This window comes from Mytilus trossulus, chromosome 1, assembly GCF_036588685.1.
Source record: "Mytilus trossulus isolate FHL-02 chromosome 1, PNRI_Mtr1.1.1.hap1, whole genome shotgun sequence".
Lineage (NCBI taxonomy): Eukaryota > Metazoa > Mollusca > Bivalvia > Mytilida > Mytilidae > Mytilus > Mytilus trossulus.
Window position 1 is genome coordinate 90,274,470 of NC_086373.1, and position 19,901 is coordinate 90,294,370.

At 32.9% G+C, this 19,901-nt stretch overlaps 2 protein-coding genes across 5 annotated transcripts in view; one reads left to right on the forward strand and one right to left on the reverse strand.

The window, feature by feature from the left end:
• The window catches only part of LOC134690073 (sterol carrier protein 2-like), a 31,451-nt gene extending 22,553 nt beyond the window's left edge, over positions 1-8,898 (reverse strand). The window contains exon 1 of the mRNA XM_063550050.1: positions 8,764-8,898. Within this exon, the coding sequence (XP_063406120.1) occupies positions 8,764-8,832 (69 nt within the window). The 5' untranslated portion in view covers positions 8,833-8,898. The remainder of the gene's footprint in view (positions 1-8,763) is intronic.
• A 146-nt stretch (positions 8,899-9,044) lies between these two features.
• Positions 9,045-19,901, forward strand: part of LOC134690044 (nipped-B-like protein A) — a 57,222-nt gene continuing 46,365 nt past the window's right edge. For 2 of the 4 annotated variants that reach the window (XM_063550019.1, XM_063550027.1), the window contains exon 1: positions 9,045-9,272. The gene's annotated coding sequence lies outside the window, so the exon portion shown is untranslated. The remainder of the gene's footprint in view (positions 9,273-19,901) is intronic. The other 2 variants (XM_063550034.1, XM_063550041.1) reach the window with 1 other exon arrangement.

The following is a 19,901-nucleotide window of genomic DNA, read 5'->3' on the forward strand; positions in this document are numbered from 1 at the left end:
TCATTTGCGCTGATTGTCACATTTGTGTATAGGTTAGATAGGCAAAAATTATTTGTATGCCTCATTTAGTATGTGTGTCCTTGCGTCCGTTTGTTCGTCCATCTGTCCCGCTTCAGATTAAAGTTTTTAGTCAAGGTAGTTTTTGATGAAGTTGAAGTCCTATCAACTTAAAACTTAGTACACATGTTCCTTATGATATGATCTTTCTAATTTTAATGTCAAGTTAAGTATTCAGAAGGTCAGACCAATAAACAATTATTCCTAGAAGTTTTGACAATTACTGGCAACGTATGCATGTAACTGATGGCTGGATGATTCTCGTAAAATAAAATCCGATCTTGCAATAAAGTTACAATTTATTTATACTGCTTATTTGACAAAATCTTATAGTTAAAATAAAATTAGGACGAAGGGTCACTGTCGTTTGTCAATTGTTTCATTTCAAATTGTCTTATAAGGAGAAATGATAAACATTTTGCCTGATTTTACTGAAGCTAACAGCTAATTTCCTAATGTATGTATATCAACACTTTGGTCAGCTTGCTTGCTTTGTTTGTATATTTTGTATAATTATATTTTGATAACATCCAATTGAATTTAAATATCATATATATATAAACAGGTTTGCATACCTATATATGAAGATGTCAATCTTCATTACAAAGCTTGAATAAAAATATATATACAAACAAAGCAAGGAAGCCAACAGGGGTCGAATTTAAGCTTTTTTGTGTACTGGCCAGCCGGACCAGTGGACTGAAAACTCTACTTGTCCGGCTCCAAATCTACTGGTCCTGCAAAAATGACATTAATTTGACAAACACTAATATAAATGACAGATGTTTAATTTTGACTTTAACTTTCGTTTACATAAGTTAGACAGTTACAAAGGAATAGTCTTTATTCTGATTTTGATAAAGGCTTTGGTAATCTCAATGATTTTCTTTATCAAAATCAGGATCAAGTACAGAAAAAATATCAACATTGTCTTCCGCGTCATCGCAATCCTCAAGATGACCATAGGGTGCATGACTGGGTCGTCGTGAGCGCTGTCCAGAAATATTTCACATTTCAATAGCCGGGACTTGATCAAATAATGCTATATCTTGTGTGAAACATAATGAATAAAGATCTGATAAAATAGTTGGACGCAATTTTGATCGCCAATCATTCTTACAAGTTTCATCTCAGAAACCCCCTTTCTGCATCAGCAGAATGAGCAGGAAGAGACAGGATTAAATTATCTATTTTTTTTGTCCGGCGGTTTAACTCCTTCCAAAAAAATTCCACATTTTGTATTGTTGTGAATATCGCTCACCCGATATATATTAATTAACTTGATCAATTATAATACCCCCAGTATCGTGCAATTGATTTCACAGGTAAATAATTTGTAAACAAACGGAGTTTGCGATGCAATCAGTGATTTTATCGACACATTTCTACTGGTCCGCCGGACCACCAGCTGACAAAATCTTCTGGTCCGACGCAAATTGTACTAGTCCCGGACTACCGCCAATTTCGACCCCTGGAAGCCAACCAAAGTTTAACCCTACATGCATTAGGAAATTAGTTGTAAGGCAAAACATGTTAATAAAATTAATACTCAGCGAAAGAAAATTAAAATCAAAATTTTCGGTGTTTAAAACTAAATTGTTGTAAATTTAACTTATGACAAAAAGAATTGCCCCAAGAATAATATCCAACATAAAATTTTAGGGATAAAATATCCCCCTTCATTTAGCTGTACAACTATGAAAGATTGAAAACAAATTTCGATTTTCAATCTCGGCAACAACCTTGTCTAAAATGTTTTAATTTCCAAAATGAGCAATTTAGATTTATAATATTTTATCTTGTTGGAGAAGTCTTACTAAATGTAGTTTTCAACCAGAAAATTATTTCTAAATTAATTTTTGAATTAAAATCTTTTTGTATTTTATATTTACTGTCTGGTTTATTAAAAACATGTGAGGTAGTAATAACAGGGATTGTATTTTATGGTAGATGTATAACGTTTTAGAATAAAAAATTCATATATGTACCATAATTTGCTATTGGGCTCGTTTCCTATAACTATAGAAAAGTGATAAAATTGTGAATTACTGTAAGAAAAGTTGTAACTACATCTAAAGATGCCATTATTTTTATCAACATACAAGTGTATGCTACTCTTCCCTAGAAAAAAAATTGAAATATACAAATTTCAAAGATTCTACAACCGTATTTTTGTGTCGTTTCTCGCGTTACTTTTTGCTTCCGAAGAGCATAACGCTGACTGATTTATAGATAATCGTCACCGGCAAATTCGTAACTTTTGCTTTCAAATAACAAAGAACATCGACCAATAAGAATAGTCAGAAGAAAATGCCGAGAACTATAAGTATTTATGTAGCAGATGTAAGAACAGTGGCGTGATTTTTGTGTCCGATTTCGTAACGCAAATTTTAGATGATGTAATCTGCTTTGTTGTAATAGAATTCTTAAAAACAATATGCAAATATGAACTCTCGCGAGATGTTCAAACAGGTAAATCAGAGATGATTTACATTCTTGTTTTGATCTTCGTAATAATTAAGTAAGAAAATTACGTTATCGTTATGCGTTACATTTCACACGAAACAGAAGTCCAGTTATTTATTAAAATTGTTTTTGTCCTTAAGTTCTAATCATTTCCGGTCATACGTGAAACATGTGACTAACATGTGATCACGCCCTTACAGCCGGACATACGATATACTAGTTCTAAACATTGTTTTTGTTTCCAATGGGATGTTAGCAAACATAATCTGTAGGCTTGTTTCGACTTGTTTAAACTAGAGGCTCCAAAGAGCCTGTGTCGCTCACCTTGGTCTATGTGAATATAAAACAAAGGACGCATTTGAATTCATGACAAAATTGTGTTTTGGTGATGGTGATGTGTTTGTATATCTTACTTTACTGAACATTATTGCTGCTTACAATCATTCTATCTATATTGAACTTGGCCTAAGAGCTTCAGTGGAAAATGTTAGTTAAAATTTACAAATTTTATGAAAATTGTTAAAAATTGACTATAAAGGGCAATAACTCCTTATGGGGTCAATTGACCATTTAGGTCATGTTGACTTATTTTTAGGTGTTACTTTGCTGTACATTGTTTCCCTTTACAGTTTATCTCTATCTATAATAATATTCAAGATAATAACAAAAAACAGCAAAATTTCCTTAAAATGACTAATTCAGGGGCAGCAACCTAACAGCAGTTTGTCCAATCCATCTGAAAATTTCATGGCAAATAGATCTTGACCTGATTAACAATTTTACTCCCTGTTAGATTTGCTCTAAATGCTTTGGTTTTTGAGTTATAAGCAAAAAACTGCATTTTACCCCTATGTTCTATTTTTAGCCATGGCGGCCATCTTCGTTTGTTGGCCGGGTCACGCCACACAATTTTTAAACTAGATACCCCAATGATGATTGCGGCCAAGTTTGTTTAAATTTGGCCTGGTAGTTTCAGAGGAGAAGATTTTTGTAAAAGATTACCAAGATTTACGAAAAATGGTTAAAAATGGACTATAAAGGACAATAACTCCTAAAGTGGTCAACTGATTTTGATTATGTTGACTTATTTGTAGATTTTACTTTGCTGAACATTATTGCTGTTTACAGTTTATCTCTATCTATAATAATATTCAAGATAATAACAAAAAACAGCAAATTTTCCCTAAAATTACCAATTCAGGGGCAGCAACCCAACAACAGGTTGTCTGATTCATCTGAAAATTTCAGGGCAGTTAGATCTTGACCTGATGAACATTTTTACCCCATGTCAGATTTGCTCTAAATGCTTTGGTTTTTGAGTTATAAGCCAAAAACTGCATTTTACCCCTATGTTCTATTTTTAGCCGTGGCGGCCATCTTGGTTGGTTGGCGGGGTCACCGGACACAATTTTAAAACTAGACACCCCAATGATGATTATGGCCAAGTTTGGATAAATTTGGCCCAGCAGTTTCAGAGGAGAAGATTTTTGTAAAAGTTAACGACGACGGACGACGACGGACGCCAAGTGATGAGAAAAGCTCACTTGGCCCTTCGGGCCAGGTGAGCTAAAAAGGAAAATACAATTTTCAAAGAGATTGCGGGGGGTCTATTATTTTTCCTATGTGCATAATGTTACATACGATCTTGTGTGAAGGTAAATGCCCAATGACTTGACAAAATCGATTTCAGATTTGACCGACGTTTAAACACACTATGTTTCCCAATAACGATGTAAAGGGTCCTTGGAAAATTCAATTGAAATTACGTCTCTTATCATGGTGCCGATGTTCGTTGGATTGATTTTGCTTCAGCAGTAAATATTACTGGATATTTTAGGTGAATAAAGATAATTAAATGAAAAATGCATGTTAATATACCGTTACACTTGGAATGTACAAAGTTCATGAAGTTGGTAACTTTGTCACAATTTTTAATTAATTTTTTTTATTCATGTTCTGCAAACACTTTTCAGAAACGCAATAAACTTGTCAAAGGAAAAGTAAACTTTTACCAGGCATGACTTGAACGGAAGTACTTTATTGATTTTAGCCCACTAAAGTAGGTTAAAATGTGGAAACCATGTAGATTGTGTACAGGTCACAAAATCACATGTTGCCTATTTTAAAGATTTTAATTGCAAGTTAAAAGGTTTTTTCTTTACTGGATTTAAAGAATTTTACATTGCCAATGATTTGGAATAAATTTTATATAACTGGAATTTCAAAACCAAATATAAATATATTTTTTTGGCCAAAACATCAAGATACAACGATTATGGTATCCTGTATCAATGAAGAAAATATGGAAAATTCTGAATGAATTGTACTATTAAATTGTTTTCAAAACAAGCACATATTTAGGAGTTTTATAATACTGTTACATTTAAGATGGATTTTAAGAAGTATACTGTTCAGATTATTTTAAGCAGATTTTGCAATAAAATAAAACTAAAAAAATGCTTTCGGTTTCTTATGGTTTCCTGTTACGTTTAAAAAAAACTTTAATATAACATTGAAAATAGATTTTAAATATTAACATGAAGCAAGTAACACTAGTTTATTTATGCCTTTTGAATTATATTGTGCAAAATAAAGAAAATAAAGATTGGTTTCCTGTTTGGTTTCCTGTCACGTAAACGGTGAATCAAAATGTATTAATTTTTTCTCGAAAAACTCAATTGTTCCATTCATACTATTCTAACACCAACACAACCCACAAAATAAAAGTTAAAATTTTAGAACTTATAAAAAAGGATACAAAAAGAAACCAAAGGCCGAATACCAAATTATGGTCCATATTATACCTATAATTTTAATTTCCTTAAAGTTAAATTTGAAATAATGAATTCACAAACTAGATGGAATAACTTCTATATGTTCGTCTTAGTCTGGAAAAATTATGGTATAAAGAAGTCCATGCTTTTGTATGTCCGTCTGTCAACAGTCACGAATGAATTTGTTACGGCATACTTCTGACAAAAAAGACACATCTAGTCTGATATAGTCAAATACTTTGTAAGTTAGCCAGTGCCATCTTTTATTTCTTTTTTTATTTTCAATAATTTTGCTAATGAGGGACAGAGAACAAAAACAGACTTTCCTAACAAAAGCGACGTGAAAGGTTATTTCAAACAATTTTCCATTCAGACGGATGGTGTTTCTGAAGGTTAATATATTGTGCGGCAACAACATCCTGATACATGCATTTAATCTATTGTATTACCGAATAATAAAGTTGTTAATTATGCATGTGAGTTTCAAACGTCCAATTTGCGATTTTTTTTCAAATAGTGCGCCAGCAAGGAATGTTTGTACTATGACGTCAGATGATGATTTGAAGAAAGACAACTCTTTTCTTCAAAACGACTGAGAAAAAAACATGAAAATTGCTCATTACTTTTCTTAAAGGTCGGTGACATACACTTTTTTCTGCTTTATTTTGAAGAGTACACATGGCACTTTCCTTCTTGAAATTTTTATGAAGAAATCACTGGTAGATTTTTATTAATACTGTAAACGTTTTTCATTTTTCATTTTTTTTTGGCTGGAATGAAATAAATCATGTTTTTAAAGATCAAAACAATACGAGTCTAAAACTCTTGAATCTTTATTTGATAGATACAAATCTACGTTTTAACGTGAAACAAGAATTATGCTTGTATGTTTGATATAAAGTTTTTTTTAGAGTTTAGATAACAAGAAATATTATGTTAATATTCGGAAAAACACAAAACTGAGGTTGCTATAGTGACAAAACTAAGTCGGTGACCCCCAATTTTTTTCATCATATTTTGTCCTTAACTCATGAAAAAACACACAAAATTGCAAGGGAAAATCACTGGTAGAAATGAATAGGCTGTTTGGTCTTTGAGTAAGAGAACGGAAACAAAAAATTTCTGTATTTAGTGGTAATAAACATTGTGTATAAGTTCATAACATTTGGTTGAGGAAAACTATATAAGACAAACTATGGAATGTACATACAGAATCCATGATATCTCATCCTATAACAAAATCAAACTATAACATAATTGGCCTCCCAAAATCGGATTATAACGAACTCAGACTATAACAAACACGGACTACTAGAAGAATATAGGTATATAATTTTAATATATAAAGTTGGTTTTTTTAAAGTAAAAAAACAAACAAACTACTAATCGTAGTCCGAGTTTGTTCAATATATTTCTGCATATAAATAATGGTAGGCCGAGTTTGTTATAATCCGAATTTGTTATATTCCGATTTTGTTTTAGTCTGAGTAATCTAGCTGCGTAAATACAGACAAACAAGGGTAAAACTTTATGAACCCTCAACTACTGTGGAGGCATAAAAAAGTATCTTTCATAATGTATGGTGCAATTTTACACATTAGGTGAGACATTATTGGTCAGAGCATGTTTTCCTACATCAAATGAATTTGTACTATGCATGCTTTTACAATGGAAAGCATGTCAAATGCAGTCTTAATAGAACCAAAAGAGACAAGGATAAATAAAATTTTGAATCAGTCAGGGGACTTACTGAAATAAGTGATTTTTGAATCACTTATTTGAGTAGCAAATTCGAGGTTTTGTCACAAACTGGGATTTCATAGTTTTTTTCAAAATTTTAAACGCATAGGTTTAAATAACATCTTTTAATTAGTAAAATTATAAAATATGAAAATTTTGCTTCTTTTAAGTAGCAAGTTTTATGCCTTTGATGCTATCATTTACCTGAAAATTTTATTTTAGTTGAAAAAATGCTATAATAATGGCTTAACATAATGAACTGATACTTTCTTAAAAGATTTTTCACAGCAGTGGGAGTATTTTTCCTGTGAAGTTCAAAGTTTCATCTTTCAGATTATGTAATAAAATTCTACTGTTCGCGATAAAAATTTCACTGTTCGGGGTTGTTGAAATTAGTGGGGGTTATTAAAAGAATGATACTTAAAGAAGTGATTTTTGGGAAGGAAATTGAGGTTGGATACTTAAACAAGTGATTTTTATGTCATTATCCTAGATTCATTACAAGGTCATCACCTGAAATGACCTGGTCATCCTAGACAACACAGATGTTGGTTCTGATAAGTTTAGAAACATAATTAGTCCCTGGATCATTAGTATTCTATTTTTAAAGCTACACTAATATTAAATCACTGCTTCTAGTGATTAATTTGTACTACTTAAATAGGTGATTATTAAAGAAAGACAACTCTAACTTCCAACCTTTATGGAAATAATGTTACTTGAATCAGTGATTTAGAAAATCACTTGTTTAAGTAAGTCCCCTGACTGTGAATTGAATAGACAACTTTTGAGTTTGATGCATTTCCGTCGAATACTTTAGTGAAAATCATTCCTGCGCATAGGGGCATTGTCACTTCTGTTACACATGTACCACAGTTAAGTTTAGTTTAAACATATTTGTTTTGTTACACATCTGTTCCCATGATGAGCGAGTGGTTGGAAAACTATGATGCTACATTGCATGAATTATTTGGCAAATTGAAATCTCATAATTAACAATCAGCCTTGCTATCATTAGGGAATATGTGATTACGTACATATGGAACAAACATTATTGCTAGTTCAGTAGTTTATCCTGCACAATACACCTTATCGCTATTTATCCGCCATTACTGGATATCACACAGGTTCCCGTAAAATGTTGACGTCATAAAACAAAATATATGACGCCACTATGGAAAAGTGATTGTTGTATGAATCAAAAGGTCTTTGGCCGCCGGGTCGGCCGGCCGAGTAGACTAATAGCGATAAGGTGTATGACAATCTCCAAGACTCTTGATTAACGTTAATAGTGCAGGAATACAGGCAATCCCCTCTGGTAAATAATATGTCAAAAGCGCACAAAAATTATTGTTTTTTCATGTGACGAAAACATGAAATTGTATTTTGTTTGACATGTATAAGTGTCAGTGATCAACTTCAGTGCATCTGATTATCAGTAGAAATGCAAATAGATATATACATGGAGATTATGTTAAAAATTGCAAAATCTTGAGACTTTTTCATTGATTTATTCTGCTAATTTAAATAATTACACTGAACTGAATATTTCGCTTAATGAAAATACATGTGATTTCGTCGATTTCGCCTCAGTTCAAAGGTCACAATTTCATTACAAAAAAATGTTTTGCTTGTGGAAACAGATGATTGCTGCAGTATTGTAATGTTTGTAATTTTTCTACAAACGTAATGGCAAAGCAAAGCTGCAATTATTACAGACTGTCACCTTTGTCATTCCAACACCGACAACATACACACGTCGTCTCGTGCTTGTGTTTACGCCTGTAGAAGCCATTTTGACAGATGCCCTGTGCCCCGGATGAGAACTATTTTCAGACTCATTCAATGCAAATTCTTCCGAAGAAAAGTAAATAGAAAACATTAAAAATGGCATTCCACAACAGAACATTAAAAGCGTTGATTTTTTTTATGATACACATTGTACTTTTATAAATCTTACTGCTTTGATATGTTATTTTACAATTTTTCATAATGTTTTGGTACTTTTTCTTGGAACGTATTTTTGAAAGATCAGTGAGAAGGCTATCGTAATTTTTGGCGCGGGTCATTGTTGTGATTCTTTAATAATTTTCCCTATTTTTTTCTTGTCATGAAGAACTTTTAATCACGTATGGATTCAGTGCATATCAATCTTCACTGATCAATTAACAAATATTGTAAATTGTGTCGATTATCTATGATAAAGACCAAAAGACCGATGTAAATTCTGCACAGGTAAGGCTCGTCTCAGGGCAAACAATTTCATATTTTCGCACTTATCACCTATCAATGTGAGAAAACTTTCCATAGAAAGCATCATTTTTAAACATTATGATATCAAGGTCAGCCTTTAACTATTAGTTACACATTTAATGGTTGTATTGTACACAAAAAACATTCAATATTATAGTAATAAATCAAGAATGGCCGAATTAAAATGCTTTGAATTTGTTTCATTCAAGGTATGCCACTATATTTATATTGTATTTAGACAAACTTATTAGCAGAAAGAAAATGCATATTTTACTGCAATTTAGAAACTAAACCCTACAATAGTATAAGTTCTATGTTGCTCCAGGAACTTGATTGTTGGACTATGTAAATTACAGTTTAAATTCTAAAATATTGGCTTCTTAATTTTTAGGTCAATCCTGTCATTGGGAGAAATAGCTTAAATATCAGTTATAAAATAAAGTGATTTGTTAGAAAACATATAAACACTTCTGATGACACAATAATTTTGAATTTTCAAAGTTGCTTGTATTTTTGACAGGCTAACATGGATTATGAGTTACCTCCCCTTTGACCACAAAATGGTTGTCAATATTCACTCAGTAAGCAAGATCATTTTCAAGCTATAAAACTTTTCTTTGAAAATGTAAACATGTTACAAAAAATGGCTGTAATATGTTACATTATACTATATTTGATCACACAATCCAAATTGGGTTCAAATAGATTTGGTGGAAATGGCAAATTTAGTAATATGAAATACTATATATATATTGAACTATGTGTTTCTTTGTTGAAAAGACATCTTTCAATGATTTTTTTGTAAATGTGTAGGTTCATGGTCCACACACACCTCATGCCAGGACAGAAATTAAAACTAGAATGAGCATTTAGGGGGCTGTCAAGCCGCCTTGGTTGGAGATCAATCTTAGATACCTCATTAATTTGTTTCTTCCTGTAGAGGTGCCAGGGACCCTGGGTGTTCTCAATCAGAACTTCAGCTTTGAAATCCTATACCTTAAAAACAGGCTTGCCTTCCTATGGTCTAACACCCTATTGTTGGTTGATTGTACACATTGTAGACGCATCTTTTGATCCTGATAGGAAGTGTAAATGGATACAACTGTACCCTCACTCCCTTGGCAGATCTCTTTGGGTGCTCTAAATAAAACAGTTATCTACCAGTGCATACAATTGCAAGTGTGTTGCTTGCCAATTTTTTTTATACCCCTTCCAAATGACATGTATTTCATCATGATCTGTTTGAAATTGCATATTGTGATTTAGGTCAAATTTTTATGTCCCATTGATGGACATAATACTTTGTGGTCTCTGTGTCGGTCCGTCCGTCTGTCTATCCTGCTTCAAATTAAAGTTTTAGGTCAAGGTAATTTATATATTCCTTTCTAAGGCCATGGAAAATTAATTGTTGGTTTCCCCTAACATGGGAAAATTTTAAAGACCCAGCAGGCAGGCTTTTTTTTTTTTTTTTTTGTTACCATGCATAATTTTATTTCTATATGTTTTGTTTCTATAGTGGAACTATAAACTTGCATAATTATTTTTTTGCAATAAAATTTAATGACCCGGTCGGGTTAGGGGAAACCATCAATTATTTTTCCATGGCCTAAATAGCATGTCACACATCATTTATTTTTTGTATTTTTTTTGTCATCAGTCATTGTAATATTTGTAAACTACTGATCGGACGGACCAGCTATGACCGAAATCCGGATTCTTAGCATACTGACTACGGATGAATGAATGGCTTAGCTGACAGGAATATTGATCTCATAAAGGAAAAAATTATGTATTCCATGCGAATTAACATATTTTGGGTTAGATCTACTTGAGTAATGTATATACAGTTGTGTATTTCATTGAATATGCATTGTTTCTATTTATAAATTAAAATCGCTCATCTCTGAGACTATTATACAATGTCCAAGCTTACCTATGTTAAATTTATATATCTTTTTAATGAAACACTGAATTTCATTGACATAAACATGATATCAGAGTACATTTTAAATTTACTTTTTTTTTACTTTAGTTTATACACTCAACTTTTTTTTCCTTATTTGATATGAAAAAAATCTTTTTTTAATTATTGCTAGATATTTAATTTAAAAGTTTTTTTTTTCTAACAAGAGGACTTACATGATTGTGCAACTAGATATAAAAAAATTCAACAACTTTGAATTTTAATTGTAACTTTTATTGTATTCCCAGTACAAATTGAACAATACAAAAAAAGAAGGTACATATGGACCATAATTTGCTATTGGGCTCCGTTTCCTATGACTATAGAAAAGTGATAAAATGTGAATTACTGTAAGAAAAGTTGTAACTACATCTAAAGATGCCATTATTTTTATCAACATACAAGTGTATACTACTCTTCCCTAGAAATTTTTTTAAAATATACGAATTTCAAAGATTCTACAACCGTATTTTTGTGTCGTTTCTCGCGTTACTTTTTGCTTCCGAAGAGCATAACGCTGACTGATTTATAGATAATCGTCACCGGCAAATTCGTAACTTTTGCTATCAAATAACAAAGAACATCGACCAATAAGAATAGTGAGAAGAAAATGCAGAGAACTATAAGTATTTATGTAGCAGATGTAAGAACAATGGCGTGACTTTTGTGTCCGATTTCGTAACGCAAATTTTAGATGATGTAATCTGCTTTGTTGTAATAGAATTCTTAAAAACAATAAGCAAATATGAACTCTCGCGAGATGTTCAAACAGGTAAATCAGAGATGATTTACATTCTTGTTTTGATCTTCGTAATAATTAAGTAAGAAAATGATGTTATCGTTATGCGTTACATTTCACACGAAACAGAAGTCCAGTTATTTATTAAAATTGTTTTTGTCCTTAAGTTCTAATCATTTCCAGTCATACGTGAAACATGTGACTAACATGTGATAACGCCATAACGGCCGGATGTACGAATATACTAGGTCTAAACATTGTTTTTATTTCCAACGGGATGTTAGCAAACATAATCTGTAGACTTGTTTTGTCTTGTTTTCGCCGGTGGTCTGTTATTTTTCCTATGTGCATAATGTTACATACGATCCTGTGTGAAAATAAATGCCCAATGACTAGACAAAATCAATTTCATATTTGACAGACGTTAGAACACACTTCGTTTCCTGATAATGACATGAAGAGTCCTTGGAAAAATCAATTGAAATTACGTCTCTTATCATTGTACCAATGCTCGTTGGATTGATTTAACTTCAGCAGTAAATATTACTGGATATTTTAGGTGAATAAATATAATTTAATAAAAAATACATGTTAATATACCGTTACACTTGGAATGTACAAAGTTGGCATCTTTGTCACAGTTTTTAATTAATATTTTTTATTCATGTTCTGCAAACACTTATCAGAAACGCAATAAACTTGTCAAAGGAGAAGTAAACTTTTACCATGCATGACTTGAAAGGAAGTACTTTATTGATTTTAGCCCACTAAAGTAGGTTAAAATGTGGAAACCATGTAGATGGTGTACAGGTCACAAGTATCACATTGTGCCTATTTTAAAGATTTTAATTCCAAGTTAATAGTTTTTTTCTTTACTGGATTTAAAGAATGTTACATTGCCAATGATTTGGAATAAATTGTATTTAACTGAAATATCAAAACCAAATATAAATACATTTTTTTGGTTTAAACATCAAGATACAACGATTATGGTATCCTGTATCAATGAAGAAAATATGGAAAATTCTGAATAAATTGTACTAATTGTTTTCAAAACAAGCACATATTTAGGAGTTTTATAATACTGTTACATTTAAGATGGATTTTAAGAAAAAGTATACTGTTCAGATTATTTTAAGCAGATTTTGCAATAAAATAAAACTAAAAAAATGCTTTCGGTTTCTTATGGTTTCCTGTCAGGTTTAAAAAAAACTATAATATAACATTGAAAATAGATTTTAAATATTAACATGAAGCAAGTAACACTAGTAATGGTGTTTATTTTTGCCTTGTGAATTATATTGTGCAAAATAAAGAAAATAAAGATTGGTTTCATGTCACGTAAACGGTGAATCAAAATGTATTATTTTTTTCTCGAAAAACTCAATTGTTCCATTCATACTATTCTAACACCAACACAACCCACAAAATAAAAGTTAAAATTTTAGAACTTATAAAAAAGGATACAAAAAGAAACCAAAGGCCGAATACCAAATTATGGTACATATCACAGTCTTCACGATGAAGTATTCAATCTAAAATATTTTAGTTACATTCTGTTGACCTGTAGATATGATTTTTACAGGCCCGAGAGCAATTCTACTAGCCTTGGCTGCCAGGGTTGCAGTTCAGCAAAAAGACTGCATATGACACATTGTATTACATAAAAAAACGAACATTGTAGCACCAGGAGCAAACAAGTTAAAAGTTCCTGAACCTCCATTGGAGCTGATGGATACACTAATCTTACTAGATGTTTTATGCAGTGTTCCAGCTAGGCCGTTTTCAGAGGGCGCGGCGCCCGCCCTTTTCCGAGTGGCGCCCTGTGCCCTTTTTACAGTTTCCAGGGCGCCCTGCCTTTTTTGAAGATCGATTGCATATTAATTTGTTCGTATATAATTGATATGATACGTTAATTACTAAATTTTACCTGGGGAAAAGTTTGATTTTGTTTACGACCCCAAACTAATCAACGGTTACAACTGGTGTCATAATCTGTTGTTATAGGTAATCCGTTTATCGGATGGGTCATTAGTGATCATCAACATTAATTCATTCAAATAGAAACGGTCAGTCGGCAATTAGAAATGAGCGTACAACAACTGGGTCAAAATCTTTAATTGTTTTTCCATAGGCCGTAATGATAACGTTTTTTCCTGTAGCTCAGTCCATATCGTTAACTTGGATATGTATGATAGCTCGTTTCAAAGCTGTGACATTTTAACATATGGGGTTAAATTTTCGGGGTACCAAGTGAGATTACTTTTTCCGTAAATTAGCAAACCCCGAACATCCTTTTGTGATGCGGCTCCTTGTGGTAAAATATCCCCATTTTAACACATTAATTTCTTTGAAAATTTAATACTTTGAACACATCCAATAGCCCCATAGTTTTTACACATTTATTCTATGTTCCTCTACTTTCCTAATCACCACAAATAATTACGTTCAGTCCTTTGCTAAAAATAGAAACTTGTCCAATATCACTACACAGAGATTTTTTCTTTACACATGACTTTTGAGTTCCTCATTTCAAGGCGCATTAGGGATGTTGTCCCAACTTGGGCACAATTTGGGATGTTTGCCGTAGTTTCATGGAGGAAACGTAATGATAGAAAGTTGAAAACCATAATAAACTTGTTGAAGACATTGTTTTACTTGTTTTCCATAAAAAAAAAATAAATTCAGAAGTATTTGTCATTGACTGCCTTCATTTTTGATACAAAAATAACAAAATCGGCCGCCATATTGTGATCATATTTACGTGCTGTTTATAATCCTCCAAAGGAGGAGCACACCCGAATAAAGGAAGATAACTCAATCTGATTTTTTTCCTAGCATTGAGTAACCCATTTACATATTCTAAAATATGTCTACATACTTCTTGCTTAAGAATATATATGTTTAGGTATTTATTTTGAGTTATGGGAAAAGTTAAAGAGGGTCTTAGTAGCAGTGTTGGTAGGGTGCCTTGGTCATCTTTTTCTGTATTCTTTATTTTTGATGCAATTTTTCACTGTTGCTATATATTCTAAAGTTGTGAAATTTACTGAGCACAGCTGTTTTGTGCTGTATTGCCATTAAGCACAGTAGGGGTAGAAAGGTGAAACTGGTCAAATGTGGCAGACCATAAAAACAGTATGAAACAGGTTACCTTTCAAAACATACTGCATATTGTCTTAATTTTGTATGCCATAACCATTTAATGTAAATGTGTTTGTGCGAATAAAATATTGTCTATTGTCTATAAAGTTCAACTGTGCCAAGCAATGATAAAAAAACTTGTGTGACAAGCTGCTTGACAAGTTTGTCAGCCTTAAAAGTAGAAAGATAGAGTTCTATATGGGCTAATGATGTTGTTCTTGTATAACCTGTGATTCAAGGAATAAACACAATGTTTGATTAACATCTTTTATTAAAATATGCCCTTTTCATATTATCATAACGCGCGTTAAATGCCCTTTTCAGGATTGGCACACTGCCCTTTTGAAATCCTAGCTGGAACACTGTTATGTCTTGGCCTAATACAGGTATTTGTTCACTCCGTCCGCATATTTTACTTTTCATTTGTGCCCTGTATATATCTGATTGGTTTTCTGGTTGAAAACCTGACGCTAAAGCAGCAGTCACTTAAACAAAATTGGTCCGCATCTCTGGCCTTAAATCTGTTATATTACATTTTTATACGACCGCAAATTTTGAAAAAAATTTCGTCGTATATTGCTATCACGTTGGCGTCGTCGTCGTCGTCGTCGTCGTCGTCGTCGTCGTCGTCGTCGTCGTCCGAATACTTTTAGTTTTCGCACTCTAACTTTAGTAAAAGTGAATAGAAATCTATGAAATTTTAACACAAGGTTTATGACCATAAAAGGAAGGTTGGTATTGATTATGGGAGTTTTGGTCCCAACATTTTAGGAATTAGGGGCCAAAAAGGGCCCAAATAAGCATTTTCTTGGTTTTCGCACTATAACTTTAGTTTAAGTTAATAGAAATCTATGAAATTTTGACACAAGGTTGATGACCACAAAAGAAAGGTTGGGATTGATTTTGGGAGTTTTGGTTTTAACAGTTTAGGAATTAGGGGCCAAAAAAGGGCCCAAATAAGCATTTTTCTTGGTTTTCGCACCATAACGTTAGTATAAGTAAATAGAAATCAATGAAATTTAAACACAAGGTTAATGACCATAAAAGGAAAGTTGGTATTGATTTTGGGAGTTTTGGTCCCAACAGTTTAGGAAAAAGGGGCCCAAAGGGTTTAAAATTAAACTTTGTTTGATTTCATCAAAATTGAATAATTGGGGTTCTTTGATATGCCGAATCCAACTGTGTATGTAGATTCTTAACTTTTGGTCCCGTTTTCAAATTGGTCTACATTAAGGTCCAAAGAGTCCAAAATTAAACTTAGTTTGATTTTAACAAAAATTGAATCCTTGGGGTTCTTTGATATGCTGAATCTAAAAATGAACTTAGATTTTTTATTATTGGCCCAGTTTTCAAGTTGGCCCAAATCGGGGTCCAAATTAAACTTTTTTGATTTCATCAAAAATTGAATAAATGGGGTTCTTTGATATGCCAAATCTAACTGTGTATGTAGATTCTTCATTTTTGGTCCCGTTTTCAAATTGGCCTACATTAAGGTCCAAAGAGTCCAAAATTAAACTAAGTTTGATTTTAACAAAAATTAGATATTTGGGCCTCTTTGATATGCTGAATCTAAACATGAACTTAGATTTTTGATTATGGGCCCAGTTTTCAAGTTGGTCCAAATCAGGATCTAAAATTATTATATTAAGTATTGTGGAATAGCAAATCTTTTCAATTGCACAGTATTGTGCAATGGCAAGAAATATCTAATTTCACAATATTGTGAAATAGCAATTTTGTTTTTAATTAGAGTTATCTTTCTTTGTCCAAAATAGTAAGCAAGAAATATCTTATTGCAAGATTTTTTTTTAATTGGAGTTATCTTTCTTTGTCCAGAATCAACTTAAATCTTTGTTATATACAATATACAATGTATATTCACTTTTTACTACCAACTGATAAATTTAAATAATCTTTACCATTCAGTGAAAACAAGCAGTTTTTTTACATTTTATTTACAGTTTATTTTATGATGTATTTAAATGAGTAGTTATTGTTGCAAACTCCATTAGAATATTTTAATTGAGATTAGTTTTGGAATAAGGGAAAGGGGGATGTGATTAAAAAATTGGGTTCAATTTTTCTCATTTGAAATTTCATAAATAAAAAGAAAATTTCTTCAAACACTATTTTGAGAGGATTAATATTGAACAGCATAGTGAATTGCTCTAAGAGAAAACAAAAATTTTAAGTTCATTAGAACACATTCATTCTGTGTCAGAAACCTATGCTGTGTCAACTATTTAATCACAATCCAAATTAAGAGCTGAATCCAGCTTGAATGTTGTGTCCATACTTGCCCCAACCGTTCAGGGTTCAACCTCTGCGGTCGTATAAAGCTACGCCCTGCGAAGCATCTGGTTGTACTTTGAGTTGTAGCTAATTCCAAAGCTTTCTCTATGTCAGTCCATATATGATTTGCTGCAATTAATTCAAACTAGTCTTCCCAATTAGTTTCCCCATCATAAAGTGCTGGTTTCTTTTTGTAATAGTTTGTATGTTGTAAGTTTATATCAGAATGATTTAAACTTAGTCATAATCACGCTCAAAATTTGGTTTATTGCTTATGCCAAAATTTTTTTAATACTTGTCATTTCATCAGTACCGTGTTCATGGTCGGTCTCGTTAACCCAAACTCTGAATTGTCTGTGGGACGTCAAAGGTAATCCTTGGTACGTTGCCCTCATATTATGGAGTAAGCCCAACTCCAATGTCCTTGGTAAATCTCCCGAATCCTATCTAGATTCACAAGACATTGCACCTCTTCTTGTATTCCTGGAGTCTTTCTCAGCAAAACCCTCTGCCTCAGCAATACCCTCTGTTTCAGCAATACCCTCTGTTTCAGCAATACCCTCTGTTTCAGCAATACTCTCTGTTTCAGCAATTCCCTCTGTTTCAGCAATACCCTCTGCTTCAGCAATACCCTCTGTTTCAGCAATACCCTCTGTTTCAGCAATACACTCTGCTTCAGCAATACCCTCTGTTTCAGCAATACCCTCTGCTTCAGCAATACCCTCTGCTTCAGCAATACCCTCTGTTTCAGCAATACCCTCTGTTTCAGCAATACCCTCTGCTTCAGCAGTAACCTTTGCTTTTTGATTCCAAAACCCATACCAAGACCTGGCAGCATGGTTATAAAGAGTGCTTTACCAAGATTCTGTTTTAATACTGGCCGCGTTGCATTTGGAAACAACCGTTGCCCTATTTGAAACTGCCTTAATATTCACTTGGTCAATGTCCACTTGAAGGTGATAGACCTCCTGACAATGGCCTTTTGTTAGTCTGATGTATACCATCCTTTGGTATCTATCCGTATTTTCTTGTGAGGGCCATTGATCTTGGTTCACTCTTATGCTTATCTCTCTGATCGGCGTCAGATCATGAAATGTTTCACAGGACCGAGATCAGGGGAGCACTGGTCTACCCTGGGCTGTAAACCTAAGTGTTTCAAAAAAAAATTCCGCGCTATCCATTTTACTTATATTTATTAATGCTTTATCTAAGGCCAAAAAAAAAATATATGTCTGTTTCTTGCTGCCAAGGCAAATAAATCATGATTGGTAGGTCAGGATTTTTTTTTCCATAATTGAATAAAATGATCCAGGGTCAGGGTTGCGTTTAAGTGTCTCTATAAATTTTTACAACAAGCTGTTTTCAATTTAATTTTCAAATTTTTCTGACAAATTCCAAATTTTGGAAAAGTTAAAAGGAGAAATCTTTAATTGCACAAAATTGTGCAATAGATTTGTAAGATCTTGACATTTGTTTTGTGTCAGATACTCATATTATGTCAAAATTTGATTGCAATCCAAAGTCAGAGCTGTATCTAGCTTTAATGTTGTCCATACTTGCCCCAACAGTTCAGGGTTCGACTTCTGTGGTCTTTTAAAGCTGCTCCTTGCAGAGCACCTGATTCTAGTTTCCATACAATAGTTTGTGTGTAAGTTTATGGATCTCTGGAAATATACATAAAGTTTCCATACCACAAAGGGATGTTTGGATTGGCTTTGAGGGGTTATGGCTCAAACTGTTTAGGAATTAGAGACAAAATAGGGGGAAAATAAGGGTTTCCTGGTTAATGGACAAATTAAGTGCAGTGTAAGGGAGGTATTCTAAAAACGAAATGTACAATGTTGGATTACCACCTTTGCACTGCTTTTAAATAATCTATTTCAAAAATAGGGGTCGTTTCTCATTACAGATTTCCGAAATTAAACAACAGTGGGGCATCCATGTACTGGGGACACATTCTTGTTTATAGGGGGTTCAATAAGCAACAGCCTACTAAGAGTATTGCACAAAAGCAAAAAAAAGGGATTTATTTTAAAAAAATAATTTTTGGGGGGGGGGGGGGGTGCATCATATCAGTCTTCACGCCGAGTGGCAGCCCAGGCTGGTAAAATTGCTCTTGGGCCTGTAAAAATCAGACCTACAGATCAACAGAATTTAACTAAAAATTTCAAAGATTGAGCTGCAGGCCTGTAGATTAAGCAGTTCAGCGAGAAGACTGTCATATAACCAATTCTAAGTTCTTTGACTACAGTTATTCTGTGTCAAATACTTAAATACAATCCAAATTCAGACCTGTATCAAGCGCAAATTTTGTAATCATTTTTGCCCCAACTGTTCCGGGTTAGATCTCTGCATTCCTATCCAGCTGTGCTTGACAAATTACTAGTGTATGCTATGATCGTGAGGTGTGCATGTTTATTTGTCAGGGTTCATTTGACCTTGACCCTATTTTCATGTTTGATTGGTCCATGTT